We start from the raw sequence: 20,794 nt of genomic DNA, 5'->3' as shown, positions 1-20,794 counted from the left end.
CTGTGAGTTTATCAGGGTTGCAGCTCATGGACTTTTACTTCCAGAATTAGTTCTGTAGGTCTGTGAGTCCTCATTTCAGAACAAGGGCTTGATTCTTGTTCTCCCCTCCCTTGGGTGCAGTTCTGTCACAGCCTCCACCACATTTTATGGAGTTTGCCTCATTTCCTCAGGGCATAAAGCTGTGGTGAAAGGGGTGTGTGCTGCAATGTGTGCAGAAATGACTGCTCTGCTCTCCAGCCTCCTTTCAAGCACTGCCATATTCAAAATGTTGACCTGAGTGGAGATAATTTCGGCCTCTCTTCTTCCTATCTCAGTAGCATGAGAGCTTCCAATCCCCCTTTTTCTTTTCCCCTTTTTCTTTTTAGTTTTTAGCCCCCCTGTTGGAGAGAGCAGACATGTGCTCTTCAAATCAGTGGCTGAATCTTGTTTAATGCACTGAATACCTGTACTTTTTCTTTTGTTAAAAGTAGAGGGAGAAAAGCTGTGAGGTTGAGGTTACTTCTTGTACCTGTTTTATATGCTTGTTTACACTGTGGAGGGGGAGTGAGATTTATTTATTGATATAATGGAAAATACTTCCTTTTGAATTTAGAAGATTGCTTCTTTTCTCTTTCAGACAGGGACTAGCACAGATCTCTATTACAAAACATTCAGTGACCCTCTTTACCTTGCTCAGTTTAAAATGCTGAGAGACACACTATACTATATGAAAGGTATAGTATTTACCTTTTCTTTTTTATTTATCCTTCATTATGTTTATGATCTCAAGAATCCTCTGCTTTGTATTGAGTGCTTGAACATTAGGGTTTGTATTTTCTGGGAGCTCTATAAATGGTATTAAATTTATATTTTGAAATGTTTCCATATAAAAAATGTGCTGTGAAAGTAGAAAAAATATTTTGAGCACCATTAAAAAGATTAATAGATGGTATTTGAATTATCTGTTCACTGCTGAATTTTGCTATGAAATCTATCTTTTAGATAGGTCATGAACTTGATTAAATAATTTGATTTATAATGTAGCAATGAATTTTATATATGCTATTATTTTGAAACACTAACTTCCATCCTTCCAGTATAATGTTGTTTCCTTTTTGTTCTTTAGACCTTCCCAACTCATTTGTGAAGGAAGTCCATGATTTTGTGCTGGAGCAATTCAACAGCAGCCAGTCAGAACTTCAGAAAATCCTCCATGATGTGGATCGACTGCACCATGAACTGAGCCCTTTAAAACTGCGCTGTCAGGCCAATGCTGCCTGTGTGGATCTCATGGTGTGGGCTGTGAAAGATGAGCAAAGTAAAAAATGCTCTTTGGTCTCTCCAGTGTCTGTCTGTTGTGTTCTAAGTTGTAGAAATGTTTACAGAGAAATATTACAGAGAAATACTAGATTTCAGAGGAATGCTTTTTGCTTTTAAATACAAGAGTAAAACTTCCATCAAAAGGTCAGATCAGTTGGCTGGGTAGTTAGACATCTCTATAGAAATGGAAACAGAAACTTTCTATTACTTATCTCCAGGGGATGCTATAAATGCTGAATTACATGCAGTTATGTATTTTCTAGTTTCTGTTTTATTTATTACTCTTAATGTTTTGAATATTTTTCAGTGATCCTCTTAAAGAAAATGTTTTTCTTAATTGCTAGCAGGATTGGGAAGCTTTCTTACTTTTATCCCATTTTCATTCTTATAGTATAAATCTTACATCCTCTGAATATGTGAAGGACTTTTTCCTTTGGTTGTTGCAGTACTTGATTTCTGTTCAGTGTGAAGTACACTCAAAATCAGCTTTAAATACTGTCATTCTTTCAGTCATGGTGTTTGACAGCGCTGTTTGGTGCAGATGCTAAATTTCCAAAACTGTCTTTGCAGAAGCAGCGCTAAATCTTTTTGACGAACTGAAGTATAAGAAGAGTGAAGTTTATAAATTCTCTCCATTATTTTAGAAATTCCAGTAAGCATTGGGTTGTGTGTGGCCTAATAACAAATCTAAGATAAATTTTTCTGTTGGATTTTTCATTTAAGGTGCAGAAAACCTGTGCATCAAGTTATCAGAGAAGCTGCAGTCAAAAACCTCAAGCAAAGTCATAATTGCTCACTTGCCACTGCTAATTTGCTGTTTGCAGGTCTGTCTTTACAGTATTTGTCATTAATCACTGTAATTACTCACTGTATCAGTGAGTGAGAGTTGGGGGAGTTTTACAGGTTGCTAGTTTGAATTACTTTCTACCACTGTGCTCTACATTTGGATTTTAGAGGTCTGGTGTTAAAATTAGGAACTGCTTTTAGAACTTTATTAGCTCAACTACTTCTTGAAGAATAATATTCATGAGGGTTTTTAAATCAATATTTAATTTCTGAAATATTTAACTTCTTAGTCCATGACACAAATATTAAAATACTGGGAGTGGCAGGTCACTGAGGTTTTAGACTAAGCCTTGGTTAGTCTAATTTTTAGATCTTCTTATTGGGCACTTACCTATAGTCTTATGAATGTGGTGTTTTCCATCACATAATAAATAGTGAGTTATCAGGTTCCTCTAGATGTTGGAACTTGTCCAGTAACACTATTTTTGGAGAGAACAGTTAATTGCATGTAACTCCTGTGAAAACACCCAGGTACAGAGCAGCAGAGCTTGACAGACTCTAGAATAATCTAAAAGAGTTAGAAGCTTAAAATGTCTAAATCTCCGGAAAATTTAATTTCTCAGAACTATGTAGGATTTGTTTTGTTTTCTGGTTGTTTGCATTGAGCTGAAGCTGCAAGTTTACACTGAAATAAAAATTATGCTGTTTTATTCTAAAGCTAAGTTTTTGGTTTTTGTTGATGTGTTTTTTTTTTTCTTTTTTTTTTCTTTTTAGGGTCTAGGTCGTTTGTGTGAGAGGTTCCCTGTTGTGGTTCATTCTGTCAATCCATCATTGAGAGACTTTCTTGTGATACCTTCCCCAGTGCTTGTGAAACTGTACAAATATCACAGCCAGTATCACTCAGGTAAAAGAAAACAGCCTATGCTCCAAAGTGATTGGCTTCCAACTTGTGTGGCTTTTTCATAATTTTGGTATTTTTTGGTGATACCGCTATAAGTGGAAATGGAGATGGAATTGTGTAATTTTTTTTTGGAGGTGGAGAGGAGGAAAGCAAATGAAATTCTGGTGGAAGTGTATGCAAGGCTAAGCAGTAGAACTGCTGTGTCTCTTCTGCTGACACTGATCACTTCGGCCTTGAGTGAGACTGCAGCCAGAGCCAAAGCATAATTATCCTCATAGTGAGGGAAAAGAAATCACATACCCAGTTGGGACCTCCCTTGTTTCAAGCTGTGGCTGTTGTGTCTCTTTCTACAAAGGCTGCTTCTGTCTGCCTTGTAGCCTACTTTGCACTTTGGGAGGCAGCCACTGCCACTGGGTCTGTCCAAAGCTGCCCCTTCTCCTGAGTGAACAAGGTCAAGTTCCTCAGACTCCCCATACACATCCTGTGCTCCAGCCACATGACTGTCTTGGCATTTAGCAGGTTTTTGTTGTTGTTTTTAAATTTTAGCATCAAGTTATGATTTCCAGAAGAAAAATGTTCGATTTGAATCACTTGCTGATGCCAAAGCAATATTGTAATGCTAAAGCAGAACAATAAAGTAGTAATGACTAAATTTAGGAATAATTATTCAGGAATAATTAGGTGCAATAATACCTTTTGTAGCTCTTCAAATGGTGTTGATTTCTGTACTTCTGTGTTCTTAGTAGGTGGGAATGACATCAAGATTAGTGTAACCAACGAGCATTCAGAGTCCACTCTAAATGTGATGCCTGGCAGGAAAGGTCAGCCATCCATGTATGAGCAGCTGCGTGACATTGCCATAGAGAACATCTGCAGGTAAGAGGGGGGCTGGCACCATGCTGAACATGGGCTATTTCCCTGGCAGAAAAGAATTGTGCTCATTTAGAATGTTCTGCTCTGTGCTGCCAAAAAGTCTGTGTGCCTTGTTTGGTCGTGACTTCATTTTCCTTCAGCCGTCTCTTGGTTCTGTTTATGTCCTAATTGTAAAATAATAATTCAGTCTTGCTGTTTTGCTTCCCACATCTGCTAGTCACCATTTTGATATTCAGTAGGTTTTTTTGTTTTCAGCTTAGATTATCACATTGGGTGAGCCTCCTGTAACAGAAGGATTGTCACACTTGTGTGGGCAGTGTAGCGATTATTCTTCCCTTTCAGACAGCTACAGAGAGCTGGAGCAAAACCAAGTAGTTGGTGACTGGAGACAAGGGATAAGAGTTTCAAAATAGTGGATTCTGAATTTATGTTATTGCATATTCCCAGCTTTATTATTTCTGGAGAAAGCAGAATTAAAAACTCTGCTTATTTTTAAAAATGTATCTGCAATGTTCCTTGGCAATCAGTTCTTACTCTTCAGTATAAACCTGCCTCCCTTACATATAAATGTCATGCATTTACTGTAGTTAAAAGTGATATCTTTTATGGGTGTATTACATTTTTTTCTGTTAATTGTTACTCCAGGTGCTTGAAAGCTGGCTTGACTATAGATTCGGTGATTGTTGAGGCCTTTCTTGCCAGTTTATCCAACCGTCTGTACATCTCTCAGGAGAGTGATAAGTAAGTTGTCAATCATCAAACCAATATTTCCTTTACTGAGTGAATCTGAGGCTTATTCTGAGATATAACTACTGGTAGTATTATTTTGGAATTAAATGTCTCTGAGATTAATGAGCTTGTGTGTGGAGTCAAGATCTTCTAATGCCAGGTGTTTGCAGAGCTGAGCCCTGATTTTTGTACTGAGAAGTCTGGATTCAGTTTTATCTGATTGAATCATTAAATATTTGGCGCATGTTAGCCAATTTTGAGTCCTCAGCTGAGTGATGCTCTCTCTTCAAGCTTCTGTTAAATTTTTTGGCTAGATACATCTTGTCACTTCTGGCATTTGACTTGCTCTGCTTTTAAGAGACTCACCAACCAAGAAATCTTGAGGGGGAGGTTCTGCAGTACCTGGGCTGTTAAGTCTTAGTGTTTTGCCCATCATTTTTGCTTCTTTTCACTGTTTTTAGAACAGTTTGTTCATGGATTAGTGTGGATTTCTTCAATAGTGAGTTTGGGATAGGTTGTTATTTTTTACTTTGAAAATCAGCTTGTGCAAATAGATCCTCTAATGTTGGGGCTGTATAGAGTGGCAGTATTGAAGTTGTTACTGATGTTTAACTTTAGTATAGCAACTGTTACTTATATGAAATGTAACCATGCTAGAGGTCTTGATAACTGTTGAACTGTTACATTTATTATGTTGGGGTTTTTGTTTGTTTTTGTAACAGGGAAGCTCATTTGATTCCTGACCACACAATTCGTGCTCTAGGGCACATTGCAGTGTCCCTGAGGGACACCCCAAAAATGATGGAACCCATCTTGCAGATCTTACAGCAGAAGTTTTGCCAGCCACCTTCTCATCTTGATGTACTCATCATTGATCAGCTTGGCTGCTTGGTCATCACTGGGAATGTAAGGAAAGAATTGGCCAAGAGAATGTCAGTTCACGATGCCTTTCCTTTAGTTAAATGGGAATGTATTTTAGAAACTGTATTTGCAGAAGGCTTTTAAGGTTTTTCTCTTCTTCACCAAAGGTAGATACTTGTACAGTGTTTGTGATATCAGAAAACAAAAACTATAATAATGTGTAAGGTGCTGTCCCTGTAAAGAAGATCAATCCTTGTAGAAAATAAGAGCCTTTTAAAAAAAACCCACTATAAAACCCACCAAACTCAATGTTTTCAGAAGTTACTAAGTTTTTAAACTTGGCCTAAGCCAAATAAGTGGAGAGTATTTTTTTCTTCATATCAGTAATTAATTTTCAAAGTGTTGTAGGTCTACACATTTAAAAGTATGGAAGATTGTCTTCTTCAGTCATACAAAGATTAACTGACCTTTTCCAAATGCCTTTGAACAAGCAATTAATTGCCAGAACTCAGAAGCCTGAAAAGACAGATACCATCAGGAAGGCAGAATTAAAGAACTTAATAAATTTTGTAAAATTTGATCAATTCAAAACATTAATGAAAGCACTTGTACTGTTTTCTTTATCAAAGCTGAAACTATTGCTCAGGCTCTGGCTGCATACCTATCTGAAAAACTTGGTAATATTTAGAGTATTTTACAGGGCTGTTCTTTAGAGAGATTGTATTCAGCGAGCTCTACTCAGGGATTTGGTTTTGGTTTTTTTTGCAGCAATACATTTACCAGGAGGTGTGGAATCTATTTCAGCAGATCAGTGTTAAAGCAAGCTCAGTTGTTTACTCTGCCACAAAAGACTGTAAGGACCATGGATACAGGTAACATTTATCTGTGTACCTTAAATGTAGGAAAACTATATTAAGGATTAAATACAAACCATTAACAATTTAATTCTTTGTATGTAAGTTGTGCATTGTTGTGCCCACTACAAATAAAGATTATCACTAACTCTGTTGGTAGTTGGGGTAGGCTGGATCTCTTCCAATGCAATATGGCAATAGCTGAGAGGTCTATTCCTGTCAGTGTGTTTTAACAATGCAATCTCAGCTTTAAAAGCTGACACGAGTTCTAATTCTTCTGCTCAAGAGTTTTCCCAAAACAGAAACACTGCCCTTGGCTGCTTTTTGTTTGCTACAGGAAAGTACTTTCCTTGTGGCCATGACTGCACCATAAATGGAACATCCTCCAAAGGCACAACTTAAAAATAGTTTTTCACTTAAATACCAACTGCATTTCAATTGTCAGCAAAGTGATGTGCTTCTCATAAAAACAGCAAAAAACGCAAACAAAACAAACAAGCAAAAAAAGGGTGAAAATACGTCAGTAGCTTTATTACAAGAGCTACTATCAGTATTATGAAGAAAGCACTGAAAATATAAAACCTGAGGAATTGCTTGTTCATAACAGTTCTTTCTCCTCAGGCACTGCTCCTTAGCAGTCATTAATGCCCTGGCCAACATCGCTGCCAACATCCAGGAAGAGCAGATTGTGGATGAACTGCTGATGAACTTGCTGGAGCTGTTTGTTCAGCTTGGGCTGGAAGGAAAGAGAGCTAGCGAGAGAGCAAGTGAAAAAGGACCAGCGCTGAAGGTCAGATATGCACTGACTGTGGGTTTTTAATTGTGTGCAGCTGTGCTTTATGTGGGTGGCACTGCTGAACACATCCTCACAAACACAGGGAAAACCCACACCATGCTAAGCCTGAGAATGTGTTTTGCTCATGGAGTGTGAGTGCAGGTCTAGGATGCCTTCAGATTGATCTGTATGGAGTGTCCCAGATAAAGCAGGGCATAGCTGCAGTTCAGCTGACACTGCCAGAACTGGGGTGTCAGAGGCAGAGCTGCAAGGGGAAACACGGGATGCTTTGGAATCAGTATGGGAGACAAACTGCTGCACTGACTTAAAGCTGTGCAATTCTGCAAATGGAGAAATAACAGATTTCAGATGGACTGAGCTAGGAGGCAGTGTTTCTTTAGTGTGAAGATAGTGGGAACAGTCCTCACTAGAACACTCTATTCAATGCAGAGTAAAAGTTCTGAAAGGTATTCTGAAGACTGGGTTACTTAATTTTCAAGAAGAGATAAAGAGGGTAAAATACTGCACATGCTGTACTCCCCAGACAAAAGCAATTCTTTGATAGCTTGCCTATGTCTCTATTTCTCAGCACACTAAAATTTGCTTGATAACCATTAAAATGTTCAATGATTTATTTGTTCTGTTTTCAACCATTCAAAAGTGATTTATGTGAGAAGAAAAAAGAACATATTTTTCTTCTACTATAGCTGATAGTTGATGTGAATGTCCCCTGAGTAAGCCCAGGAATGAAGTCATTCCATCTTCTTCACCCTCAGTACCTTGTATTATCAGAAGGAGGCTGGTGTTTCATGTTTTGTAACAAAAGTGCTAATAGAAAGATGGGTTTCCTATAGTGCTGTGTGTTGGTGCCATGGCCCAGTTCTGGCTATTGCAGTTTGCATCTCTGCTCTGACTCTGAAGCAGTGAGTCACATGCAGTGAATTGTCCTGAAGCTAACAAAAAACCCATGGTTGCTTTCTCCACTTGTCCCTACCCCTTAGAGTGTCTTGAGTGCTGTTATTTTAAAATATTAAAAAATATTTTTTAAAAATACTTTAAGACCCATCTTTCGTTTTGCTCTATCTTGACTCTCCGGGAAAGATAACAGAAATTTGTTTTAGTTGGGTTGTGTCGTTGTTGTTTCATCTGAAGACTATTTGGCTTTGTTTCCCTATCACTCTCTTCCTTCTTTCTTTGATTTTGTTTTTTTAATTGCTTCCTTTTGGTTTATTCCACTTCATGCAAAGCTGTACCCTGTTAGCGCCTCTTCCCTGTGGGGCCAGCAGTCTCTCTCTTTTAAGGAGGGAGCTGGAGCATTCCCTCTGTCCCAAGCCCACTGTGGAGGGATATGGGAGGTTGGGAAAGTCTTTAGAGAGATGTCTCAGTGTGGTGTCTGTGCTATCACTGTTTGCCTGATCAGAGAAGGTGAGAGATGATGTGCTGTGCTCAGTGAATGTTTCCAGTTCTTTAACACTCTACTTGGCCAAGAGCAAACACACTTGCAGAGCATGCAATTCAAAAAGTCCTAAAAATTCAAAGGAAATATGTATTTTCCTTATGCTTCTTATATTTCAATGGAAAAGGCTGCTCCTCCTGCTTAAATAAATTTTTGAAAATTGTGTCTTTCTACAGACTTGTTATTTTTGGCTTCATTTTGATAGTAAAATGAAACTTCTGGTAAACTTTTGACAGTTGTTTGTGGCCACCCATTTAATGTGATCATTTTTCTAGCAGTTATTGAATATCTACAGACCCTGTGCTGACAGAGGAAAAAAATCCCTTCAGTAGTCCATGAGGAACCACCTGAAAAGCTTTGTTGTTAAAAGATTCCAGGGTATGCTCAGTCCTGTGGATTTCATGGACCTTGTGCACATCTCTTTGCAAGATACAGAATTGTAATTGTAATATTTGTTGCTTGAAATAAGTCTTACAGCAAATAAAAATGCTTTTGTACATGTTTTGATAGTTTCCTTTTTCTTTTCCAGGCCTCCAGCAGCGCAGGGAATCTGGGTGTCCTTATTCCTGTCATTGCTGTGGTGAGTGTCCAGTGGTTGGCATGTTGCAAACAGTAATTTTTCTCACATCTATCAAATATTGGTGCTATTTCAAATAAAATGGTTTGATTGACAGCTAGTGCAGAGGTTACCATCCAGGAGAAATGTCGTACCACTGTAAAGTAATACATCTTGCTCTAAGGGGGAAAAACGTTTGTTTAAAAATGACAAATCTCTTGAAAATAATGAATCTTTTGTGATTCAGGGGTAGATTGTTTCAAGCCATGAATTCAGGAGATTCTTGAGCTAAATAATACTGCAGGGAACATTACCTTGAATGATGCTTGGCATGCAGTGTAATAAACACATATCTGTGGCCTGAGGAGAGGTGAAAAACAAAAGTTAATAGAAACTGAGTGAAAAATAAATCTTTCTTTGGCAGCACAGTCAATTCTGCTTCTTGAAAGGGGGAAAAAATTCATTGATGAAGGAGGGTATAAGTGTACTGTGTTGTCTGAATTGAGAATTGTCTATCAGGCTGAAAGCATTTTGGGATATGTGCAAGGACACTGATGTCCATGCCAGACTCATTTATTCTTAAGCATATCTGTGTTCAGTCTTGGATGTCAGTTTTTTCTGGGAAAAAACCAATTTTTTTTTAACAAAGTATAAGTGCTAATTCAGGAAAGAATTGCACATCTAGATCTCCAGTGGGAAATTTGATACATCCAAGGTGTGTTTCCAGGTCAGTAGAACTATTTGCCTAACTGCTGTAGCTTTTACAAAAAAAAAGTAATGTCTAAAAGACCCATAGACAAACTTCCTGAAGGACAAAAGGCATCATGCTCCTTTTACCCCTCCTGAAGCTGAATTATTCTGTGGAACCTTTCCTGCACAGCTGGTGGGACAGAAGGGAAAAATGTGTCCCATGCTTGCAGTAGGGATGTCTGCTTGTAACTTGCACATACTGCACATCCATTAACAGGCAGAAAAAAAATCGTTCATTTCCTACCCTGACCTCATAAAGCTCTTTACTGAAGGTTGTCAAAGAGAAGAGTCTAAAATGAGCACTGGTTAAAGATCAAAGGACTGTACCTTCCCATGTCTCTTCCACTGGTTTCCTACACAAGCCCTCCCCAAATCTAGTAGTGATCACAAGGACCAGTTCCCAACTTTACAGAAATGTGTTTATAAATGTCTTGGATCACTGTTATTTAGTAGTTGCTCAGTTTTTGCATGAGCCAGCTAGTCCTGCATTGATAGAGGTGTTCCAGTGGGGTGCATTTTTCAGCTGTCAGTGATGCTGGTTTGAGTGAAAGCAGGACCGTTTTTTTGCATATTGAAAAAAGATTAGTGCTTGTTGGAGACAATGTAAAAGTTATGGAAGTACTTTCCTGTTTCAATTTGTTATTGATGATATATTTGTTCTGAATAGCTGGGGATAACTGCATTTTTCTTAACCAATGTGACCTTTAAATGCAGTCAGATAGTGCCAGAATCTGAAGCAAGAGTTAATGGTTACATTATGGTTGTTGAAGCAAATATTTGACTTTCTTGCACAATGTATGAAGATCATGAGTTTTGAGCAGTAGCTGATTTGCTTTTCTGCTTGACCTCTTTGCCTTGAATAATTGTCATTATTTAAGTCCCAAAAACCCCTATTGCAGATGCTCCAGCTTATTCAATCATTGATAAAGTAATTAAACCTAGGCATGAATATTTAATCTTTTGCATGTGCTTTTCTTTTTTGTATATGCTTTCCTTTCTGAATACAGATAAAAGAATAAAATGTGTCTATGAATGTTAATGATTTCTATTGTGCGCTTCCAGTACTGAAAATTGTCCATCACGTGGTGGACTTAAAAGACAGGAATGGGGGAAACATCTGAGCCTCCTATCCAGTATTAGCTCTTCGTCATTCTTCAGCATCTAATACCTGTATTTCACTGGCTGACATGTTAAAAAGCTTTGTGTATGGAGCATATAATTGGAGCAGATGCAAAATTACAAACAGCAGTATATAAAAGCAAAATTAAACCAACAAGTTAAACTTACTATTGGAAAAACCTCCTTTTTAAAAAAATTCATAATCCTTAAAATAACTGTTGGTTTATATACCTGCATATTTTTACTAACGTAAGAGAAACGTATGAAATACATAGATTGATACAGTATTTGATACTGCAAAAATAATAAAAATACTCTCAATGGATTATGAGGCACATTTTTTAAAGATGTGATGTAAAGCAAGGTGTGCAGAGGTATGTTTATTGTCTTTGCTAATTTGAGTATATAGTGCAGCCTTGTTCCTTGTACCTTGTAGACAGTGATATTCTACAGAGTGTAGGTAAATCCTCTCCTTTTCAAATATGAAACATTTGATCAGCATTTGTATTGTTACCAGAACGATTCAGAAAGTTTGCAGTGACTTGAAAGGTCTTGTCCATTGAATTAAATATGGAGAGTGCATTAGAATATTAACAGAGTGATTGCTATAAAGGGCTTTTTTTTGTAGAGAGGATTGGGTGATACTGAGACAGTGAAAAGAGCATTTTGCTGACTGCTTTTCCTATAAAGGGTATTCTGAGGATATTTATATCATTTACCAGGCTGGCCTGATTCTGATACCTCTTGTGCCAATGAAGATCAGAGAAAGTATTGAAGTGATACAAGTTGGATTGGGGAAAGTAGTGGGTCCCTTAATACTTCATTCCTCCAAGACATTTCTGTCTTCTTTCCTTTGGTACACTGGTCCATGAGGCTCATTGTTTGTATCAACCTGAATGTTGATACACATTGTGTGTATTCACTGAATATTAAATGGTGCAAGCAAAAGAAAGAGTGGAGACATCTGATCTTTTTCAAGTTAGATTGTATAAAATGCTCAGGAGAGACTTAGGTGTCTTATGGCTGGTCTGGTGTTCAGGATTTCCTTAGTCCTATTTGTTATAAACAGACATCCTAGCACAAATTTAGAGCTAAGTTTCAAGAATCCAGATAGTCTAAATACTTTATTGATTACATTTTATACACTGATGTAGAGCACAAAGTGTAAGTTACTTTGTGGGGTTTTTTCTATTAATATGCTTGTATCAATACATGGCACATTTTAAATTGCAGTCAAATTATCTACTGCTGTGAGTCCATTCGTGAAAAACTACCTGTAGATAATATATTTTCTTTCGATACTGGTGGCTTTTGTATTGGCTAATACGACAATAAATTTTCCTTTATGATACTGGTATTTTAAGATATAATTATACAGCCCATGTGTAACAATGTTGGAGGGTCTTCTCTGCTTTTAAGATGTGGCTGGGTTGGCAACTCTGCCCATGAACAGAAGGCAGCTGGTGCGATGTTCGTAGATCAGAAACAAAAAGGGACGGTCCACGACAAAGCGGATCTGAGTCGAGAGGGGCATGAACCCCACAGTGGTGATTGCTGCAGCCTCTGTGCCCTCCTCATTCACTGTTATTGTGCCTTGGTGGTTGAACTGTTCAAACAAACAAAAAGAGGAAACAAACAGAAATTGAGGCTCTCCTGAGTGCAGTCAAATGATGTGCTCACAGCCTTCCCTGCTCTGTGTCCCACATCCTTGCTAGTGACACCTACACAGCACCAATCCTTTGGGGTTTGTTTTGTGGCTAAGCCTGTTCCTGACTGACCACAACATTCTGAGTGCCTTTGACATCTGTTATAAACTATTTGTTATATGAATAGACAAAGACAAACCCACAACCCTTCCTCCTATGTCTTCCAGAAAAGATGAGGAAAAAATATTGTTTTAGCTTACTGTGCTATTAGCCATGTTATTGGGTGATATAGTGTAATCAGAGAGGAGGTGAAATGAGGAGTAAATACCCTGTCAATGGTGATCTTCTCGTCTGTTATACCAGAGTAGTCTCCATTTCCATTGAACAGTTCTTCTATTCCCATGGATCTTAGGTGGTCAATCAAGTTATAAGTCTTCTCCAGCTTAAATTTAGGCAGAACCACTTCTCTTGTTCTAGAAGAAATAAACAAAAAAAAGGAAAAATCATTGAGCAGATAAATATTTGCACGACTCCTTTGCTTTACAGATCTGTTGTGGTTTGGGTTTTTTGCTGTCTTCAGCAAGCAGGACAGAGATACAGGACTGTACTTTTGCTTTCAAAACTTGGGCATCATGACTTTTAAAACTGTGCTTTAAAAAATTAATTTCCCTGCGAAAACTGTTAGTTTGTCAGTTTGATATTCCATTTACAATGAATTGCATTATTTATGTGTATGAGATATGTGACTTTGAGCAGTTCAGTGCACGCTTGTAATAGGTGTCGAGCTGTCAGATTTTCTGAAGTACTAAACTGGAGATTTGTCACTTATTGTGTACAACAGAAATAGGTTGAATTCCTGGGTAGCACATAAAATAATCTCTTTTTATCAAGTTTGAAGACAGATACACCTACTCTGTCATCTTGCACAAGGGAGGCTGTATTATTTTTTCACTCCCATAATTGTGACGTCCTTTGTTGATTATGGAATATGTGCATTTACACAGAGTTCCATTGAAATGCTCAGTGCTGAATTGAACATAGGCTGCTGTGACCAAGATTGTTCTGCACCAGTAATCTGTTATTATCATAGTCCTGTTTTTCCTCCTCATTGTGAACTTTATCAGTATGAGCATTTTCTTTAAATCTGCATCATTAAATACTCAATAGAATGAATTTTGAAATTGCAGTTTTCTACCTCAATCTTCCTTGATTTCTTGATGGCATTTAAATTTTGAGAGATCACTGCTCCTGGTTTTTAATTCAGTAAATCTATTCTTGCAGGTTTTGTTTAGGTTTAATATATTTAATCAAAATATATTATCTTCTGCATGCTTTGCTTACTCTTGGCAGTCTCATCGAGAAAACACAATAAGACTTTAAAAGACATGCATTTCAGCAGATACCTGTTTGTCATGCTCTTCTGCCACTTCTCCACCACTTGGGGTGTGATTTGCTTTTCGAGGGCTTTCATGCCAGACAGTTTGTGTGGGAGCACAACGAGCATGCTGATGTTGCCCACGAAGGGGAGCTGGATGACACCACAGTCCAGCTCGGGGTCTGCAGCAGCCAGGAAGTTGCCTTTGGTCTGCATCATGGGCACCTTCACTGTCTGCTTCTCGTTCAGCCGGAAGCTTCTCTTCATTGTCATTTCCACTGGAAACTTGTTCTCCCAAGTTCCTGTTAAGACAATGCAGAAGGCAAATAAAACCTCAAGGTCCTTGTTTAATAAAACGTTCCCAGAATAGGTTTATGCTAAGCTTTAAGTCATGTGAACTGGGAATTATTGTGGGAGATTGTTGATTTCAGTGAGTTCTGAATTGGAAGGCAAGTTTCAAAGTGATTTTGAAATTCCAGGGTTTCTAACTTAACATTTATCTGATTTGAGTATTCTGAATTACAAAAGCAAGTGAGCACACACACCAACCTCTTCCAAATTTATAGCTTATTATTTTTCCTACAAGGAACCCAGAAATGATACCATTTAAACAGATGCTAAATATTTTTTAGGGTTTGCCTCCAGCAGAACACCTGACCTAGCTGTGTTTTCTGAGAGGTGTGATGCTTGAATCCAGTTTGGAAGGCACCTCTTTGGAGATTGTTTGTGGTGTATGAATCTAAGCAAGGGCTGGTTTAGTTTTTCATAAAATTGTTAAAATTGTTATGCTGAAGGCATTACCTTACATTAGTACATTCAAACTGGTTAATTTTCTGTCTTAACCTGAAGAATTAGGGCCTTGACTGTTTAATTCTATGACCCAGTTTAATGTGATAACAGGCTTCTGTAGATGTGCTGAAATCTGACAGGTTTATGCCCAAATAATGCAGTCCAACACATTTTGTGGCCCAAAAAGCTTTGCCGTGATGGTTTGAAGCTTTTTATGTGGAGATACTCTGGATATCAGAAATATTTATTGACTGTATGAAAGAAGGTACTTTTTAAAATGCAATGTTTTATGGGTCTCCTTATAGAACTGTGGCTCTGGAATAAACATTATTTCTTAAGGGGCAGACAAAGCTAGAAGATTATAGTGGAAATAGGGTTACCAGTGTTTCCTGTAGAAAGTCAGGAATTTAGGTCATCATTGGCAGGCAAGTATGTGAGGAATGTGACTGTGACTGTGTGGAGAGCCTACAAATATAACCTTAATTGATTCTGTAATCTGACTTTGCCAGATTGACTGTGAATAAGAAAAAAAAAGCCTTAAGTCCAGCTTTTGTTCTAATAGTTCCTTCACGTGTGAGGCTGATGTGGGCCAGTTTGAGACGCAATCAGACTGTGGTTATTAGTCTGAAAGGAATGGGGTATAAAATGGTTTATGCTATTCCCAAAGAAATTGTCTCACTTCTCAGGAAAACCCAATATCTGGCTGTTGTTCAGGGAGCAGAATTCACAGGTGTAGGACTCCAGCTGGCCAAATACACGGAGTTGCTGTGGGCCAGGGGAGCTTCAGCAGCACTGAGGGATGTGAGACAGTCAGTTCTTCCTAGTGAAAGAGAGGAGCTCGAGAACATTTTTCTTGGATTCAGTTTTGCAGATGTGTTTGTCTTGGGGGTGAAATACTGATCCCTAGCAGGAGCTGTGTGACCAACTGAAACCAGCTGGCACTTCATGACTTTTGTGACTTTCTGTTTTGAATCTTTCCCCAAGATGTCTTTTGGATCCATCTGTGGTGGCAGATGTTGTCTCCACAGAGTGACTCCTCTCTTGCATTCGTGACCAGAATCCCAGAAAAAATCAGGGTATTTTGGACCTGTCAACAATTGCCAATTACCAAAACTGCCATGGCTAAAATAACCATCTCCTACTTGATATAAACGATTGTTCAGAGCTGTGCAGAGTTGGGGGTAGACTGGACATCTATACAAGATTAAATGTGCTTCTTACCAACATAAATAGTTTCCAATAGTTACTCGATGGTCTTTAATATAAAAGGAGCTTGAGACCTCACGGTGTTCCTCAAATATCCCATTACTCAGTATCACTTGTACTGAGCATCTCTGTGTATCTGAAAATACTTTGAGGACATAATAGAGCTTTTGTGCAATGGTACAAACAGTGCAAATGGAAAGATGAGGACAAAATTTGACACGTTAGAAGGAGTAGTGGGGAAACTAAGAAACCCAGGAGCAGAACTTGCTTTTAAAAACTTCAGCTCCATTCAAAATAGAATTCCTGAGAGACTGTCACTGTAAGACAAAAGAGTGAGAGATGGCACCCAGGCAGTTTGGACTAACAGGACTCCATGGGCAGAACAAAAAGCCAAAAGTCTTTTTGATCTTGATAACTCCAGAATTCTGATACTACAGCTATTTATTTTTTGTGTGTTTGTTATGTTGACATAGCACAAGTATTTAATAACTTCAGAATGAAACAAAAAGGTATTTCAAATTTGACCAAATAATGAAAAAATAAAAGTATCTGTTTCACTTTGTATAGTCCTTTTCTTAGGATGGTCTAATGGGCAGTAAAGCCATGTATTTAGTATGATGTGATCATTGGAGATGTACTTAAGGATACAAGTAAGTGCCTGTTGGATGGTACCTGAAAATAGCAGATTGTTTGTATTTTATACTAATGATTGCATCAGATATGTTAGAGGTAAGTGGCATTATTCAAGGAAGTCATTCCTTGCAAGTGAGTGGGAAAAAGGACATTTACAGGGATGTTGCATTCATTTGTTGGCTTTTTGTCTCACTGTGAGTCTTTAAGTTTTTGGAAGCAGTAAGCATTTGCTCTGTGTATACAATACCCACTAACTTCAGAAACAGGCAAAAATGGGCTAATAATAGAGATGCTTAATGAGGCAGTCAGTAGGTTTTTTATGGTGTAGATTAGACTTAAGTTCTGCCTGGGATTTCTAATGACATATGGCAGTGAATTGCAAACTGAGAAATCCATCACTAAGATTGAAATAACAAATTCTTACCTTTAAAGTAAAGGCAATTGAGAATCATCATCAGTGTTGTAGGGTTTATATTCACAAGAGCTTCCTTTATTAATCCTTTGGTCAGCTTCAAGATGCGTTCATTGTTTTTTGCTATGAAGTTGGGATCTGAGAAATCAGCTGGTTGGGCATCAGCAAAGTAGTATGTTTTCATATTGTTTTTGAAATCATTCAGGATAGAAAAGTCCTTATGAATATAAAGGTCATTGACAGACCTCAGTGTGTAGCCAAAGTTGCGCCTGAAGAGCCGATGGGTGAGTTTGCGGAAGAGATTGTGAACAGTCATGAGTTCGTATTTGCTGCTGGCATTAATGAAGTCTTGAAAGCCAAGAACAGATAACACTTCCTGCTGGGTTTGATCCTTCAGACCTAGGGAAATCATAGCCATTGCAGTGGAAATGCCAACAGGAGCCATGATAATATTGTCTGAGGAGCTGGCCTGGGCTGCCACGCTGCGGTAAAGGTTGAAGCCAAAGTTTGCATTGAGGATATTGAGGCGCTGGATTCTGGTTTTGCCTTGGAATAGTTCAAGAATATTTCCTTGTTGAACTTCGGAAACTATGTGTGGGGCAGCATCAATAATATCACTGTAGTCATCTTCACTCAGTATCTTTTCAAGGTCTAGATAGTCCTCTTCCTCCTCCTCTTCAGGAATCAAATCATTAGTGATGGTGTTTTCTCTGTGGAACTCGAGTGGTAGGTTTGGCATATCATAAGTCCCATTTTCATGTGGCTGGGCACCTTTAAGGCTTTCAAAATGCTCAGCGACATCCTTGACTCCGCCAAATGTGGAGGTTATGATGAGAGCAAGGGCAAGCAATTGAAGTAGGAACTTCATTCTGATAGGTGAAAGCCTGGAAGACAGCATGAGACAGTTGAGAGAGCCAAGGGTAATTGAATTGTAGTTATCTATTCCCTAATTTAGGTCCATGCTGACTTCTGTCATAGCAGATCTGTAGTTACCTTATTAAACAGCTTTTTTTTTTTTTTTTTTTTGTGGAACAGATGTCAATTAGATGGATAAGCCTATTTTACTGGTAACTGCTTTTGCTTACACAATACCTCCAGCCTGCCAAAGAATTGGTTGACCTCCTCCCATATGAATAGTTCTTACTGGCATATTTCAACAATAACAAACTCATTACCCAATATATGTGGGACTCTTTATTTATAAACTGTTACACTTAAAATGTGCACTAACTGTGTCAGTTGTTTGTGCTGAAAATAAAATGGGAAATTAAGTTTGAAAATTTGAGCTTGGTGAGAGGAAGAGGGACTCCCAGTCCAATCCCCTGCAGGAGCATACCAGAAGGCTGAGATCTACTGAAAAATTGAAAAACAAACATCCTGTAGCTACAACAAAAATGGAAGTTTTGTGGGAGTATTTTGGAAAAGCAAGGCAGCAATCTGGTTAAGGAGATCTAGGCGTGTAGAAAGAGGTGTATCTCCACTGAGTGCCATTAGTGGGACTGCAGTGGGGGAAGTGTTGAGCATAAACATCTGTCCTGCCTGCTCATGGCCTTACTCGGGTGTGTTACTCAATGCCTGTGCACCCTTTCTGCAGCTCCCTGTCCTCATCTGCCACTTCCATGATAGGTTGGCTTGATTCTGCTTTTGGCTTAGTTATGTTTTGTTTCACTTTATTTTTGTGTAGCACTGCAGAACTCATAGCACTCTGTCCTTCATGGTGTGAAGTCTCTATGAGTGCCCTTCAGAATGTTGTTTCTCTAGACTTAGTGTTATCCCAGTTCTAGATTTCTAATCTCACCTGTTTCAAGAATATATTTAAGTAGAACTTGCATTTTTCTAAGAGAAACTTAATCAATCTCTTCATCTACTGAGTATTGGACTGTTGAATTTTTAAATAATTTTAAAATCAAGAATTTTCTTCAGTATGTATTTGAAGAGAATCCGTCAGTCTCACTCCGCTGTAAAACCCTCTACCAAGAAGTAGGTCTGAGAGACTTTTCATCATAATATTGGGTGCAGTAATTACAGTGATCTTAAAAAGATATGAAAAAGTCTAATTCCCTTAGAGAGTCAGAGATCAAAATGTAAGTGTTCTATAGCTCTTTCAGCTAAAATTGAATGGACGTCTGAATGCCAGGCCTTGAGTTTTGCTCAGATTTGAAGTTATTTCATGAGTTTATAAAATCGATTTCAATCGATACACCTTTTTGAGTAAAAAGATAATTATTTACAGTATAATACAGGACAAAATATTGAATACAGCTAAACCAAAAGTCTTACTAAGGTGCTGATTAAAATACTTTTTAAATTAGCAAATAGAGCCACTTCTGTAAAGTATAAAGGTTTACATACCTGTACCTGTTCACTGACTTGTATATCAGTGAATAAAACCTTGAAGGAAAATATTTTCAAACATGTTGTAGCAGGATTGAAATAACTGAGCTGACAGTTTAATTTTTGAAACTCTCCCCCAAAGTAATTTGCTTTAAATTCTAAAACCATTTAAGCTGGTCCTCCCATATAAAAGAATACATTTTTTTGCAAAAATGCAGGATCCAAGTAAGATGCTTATGAAAGTGTTTTAGACTGTGAGTGAAAGTCTCAAGTCAGTCTTTTTTTTTGTTGTTTTTTCATAAATTCATTAGTTTTTTCCCCGCCCCCAGAAGTCAGGCCCTTAGGGCTGAGATACTCTGTCCAGTAACCACTGATAAACATTTTCTGCTTTTGGCACAGCCAAATTTGCTGTCTGTATTCCCAACTTTACATTCTCGTCTTCACCAAAGTTCAGTTATTGCTTAGCTGCACTTACACAGGCAAAACTTCCCCCTGCTCTGCAATATGTATGTCTTTGGTGAGATCTATCTAAAATAACAGGAGAGGTAAATGAAGCTTACCTTTAAGCCAGTGTACGGGAAGGATGTGTTGAAAAGCTCAAGTAAAGGGAACGGCAGGGTTTAAATCTGAACTTTGACGCTGATTTTTTGTGTATCTCCCAAAGTAAACATTCTCTAAACCAAACACTGCTAAACTTACTTCGTCAGCCAAAATCCCTCCCTTGCCTAGTGATCTCTGCTGAATTCTCTGTTTGTTGAACTGCTTTTATGGCTTTGCAGGTACTTGTTCCCTTTTGAGGAAGATCTTTGAGCAAAAATCGGTGTGTGTGTAAAGTTTCAAAGTCAAGCACATATATAAACTTGACTGTTTATGACAGGAAAAGCCATGGAGCTGCTATTCTGTGCTGAAATGGGGGGCAGGGGAGCATCTTAGTGCAAATGTGTTTGAGGCCTCTGTGGTTGTGATGGGGCTTCTTCAGTTGGTGTAATATTGGTGCAAACATTTCCATTGCACAAACAGCTTTTTACCATAGTGCAGTTCACCAGCTTAAACTCACACTGATTTTATTATAATAGTGGAATTTTTTCATGCTTTTTAAAAAAATGACTAATCTCCCTCAGGATTTACAAATACATCCAAAGCTGGGTTTATGTAAGATTTCACTGAAGTACTGCTGGCTCTCATACCTAGAGAGAATTGTTGTGGTTAGAGAAAACTTCAAGCTAGATTAGAATGTAACATTTTATTAATAAGATTTACAGTAGTAATATACAGTCATATTGAATGAAGCTTGCAGTTGGACAATTTCTTTTACTTTTTTATACATTGTCTGTGCTTTAACTCTTTTTTGGGGTAACACACTATGATCTTTGTTGTATAAATTTATCTAAAATGGTATATCACGTTGGCTGGGAGGATATACTCCTATTCCAGCGGTAG

At 38.1% G+C, this 20,794-nt stretch overlaps 2 protein-coding genes across 3 annotated transcripts in view; one reads left to right on the top strand and one right to left on the bottom strand.

Moving 5' to 3' along the window:
• PI4KA (phosphatidylinositol 4-kinase alpha) overlaps positions 1 to 20,794 on the top strand; it is a 52,122-nt gene that overhangs the window by 9,306 nt on the left and 22,022 nt on the right. Inside the window, exons 10-19 of one of the 2 annotated variants that reach the window (XM_085075871.1) lie at positions 617 to 713; positions 1,106 to 1,297; positions 2,023 to 2,123; positions 2,860 to 2,989; positions 3,733 to 3,862; positions 4,505 to 4,600; positions 5,311 to 5,494; positions 6,218 to 6,321; positions 6,925 to 7,093; positions 9,064 to 9,114. In XM_085075871.1, coding sequence (XP_084931997.1) covers positions 617 to 713; positions 1,106 to 1,297; positions 2,023 to 2,123; positions 2,860 to 2,989; positions 3,733 to 3,862; positions 4,505 to 4,600; positions 5,311 to 5,494; positions 6,218 to 6,321; positions 6,925 to 7,093; positions 9,064 to 9,114 — 1,254 coding nt within the window. Of the gene's footprint in view, positions 1 to 616; positions 714 to 1,105; positions 1,298 to 2,022; positions 2,124 to 2,859; positions 2,990 to 3,729; positions 3,863 to 4,504; positions 4,601 to 5,310; positions 5,495 to 6,217; positions 6,322 to 6,924; positions 7,094 to 9,063; positions 9,115 to 20,794 lie in introns of both variants that reach the window. The other variant, XM_085075870.1, reaches the window with a different exon arrangement.
• On the bottom strand, positions 12,065 to 20,044 carry SERPIND1 (serpin family D member 1). The gene is made up of 5 exons (XM_085075872.1): positions 19,915 to 20,044; positions 17,033 to 17,904; positions 14,009 to 14,282; positions 12,934 to 13,078; positions 12,065 to 12,565 (listed from the first exon to the last, which is right to left on the bottom strand). The coding sequence occupies exons 2-5, from the start codon at positions 17,886 to 17,888 to the stop codon at positions 12,374 to 12,376; spliced, it is 1,467 nt and encodes a 488-aa protein (XP_084931998.1). The 5' UTR covers positions 17,889 to 17,904; positions 19,915 to 20,044; the 3' UTR covers positions 12,065 to 12,373.

Source organism: Lichenostomus cassidix, chromosome 15 (assembly GCF_008360975.1).
Source record: "Lichenostomus cassidix isolate B80296 chromosome 15, HeHo_3.0, whole genome shotgun sequence".
Lineage (NCBI taxonomy): Eukaryota > Metazoa > Chordata > Aves > Passeriformes > Meliphagidae > Lichenostomus > Lichenostomus cassidix.
The sequence above is the reverse complement of the archived record's forward strand: the minus strand, read 5'-3'. Positions and strand labels throughout refer to the sequence as shown.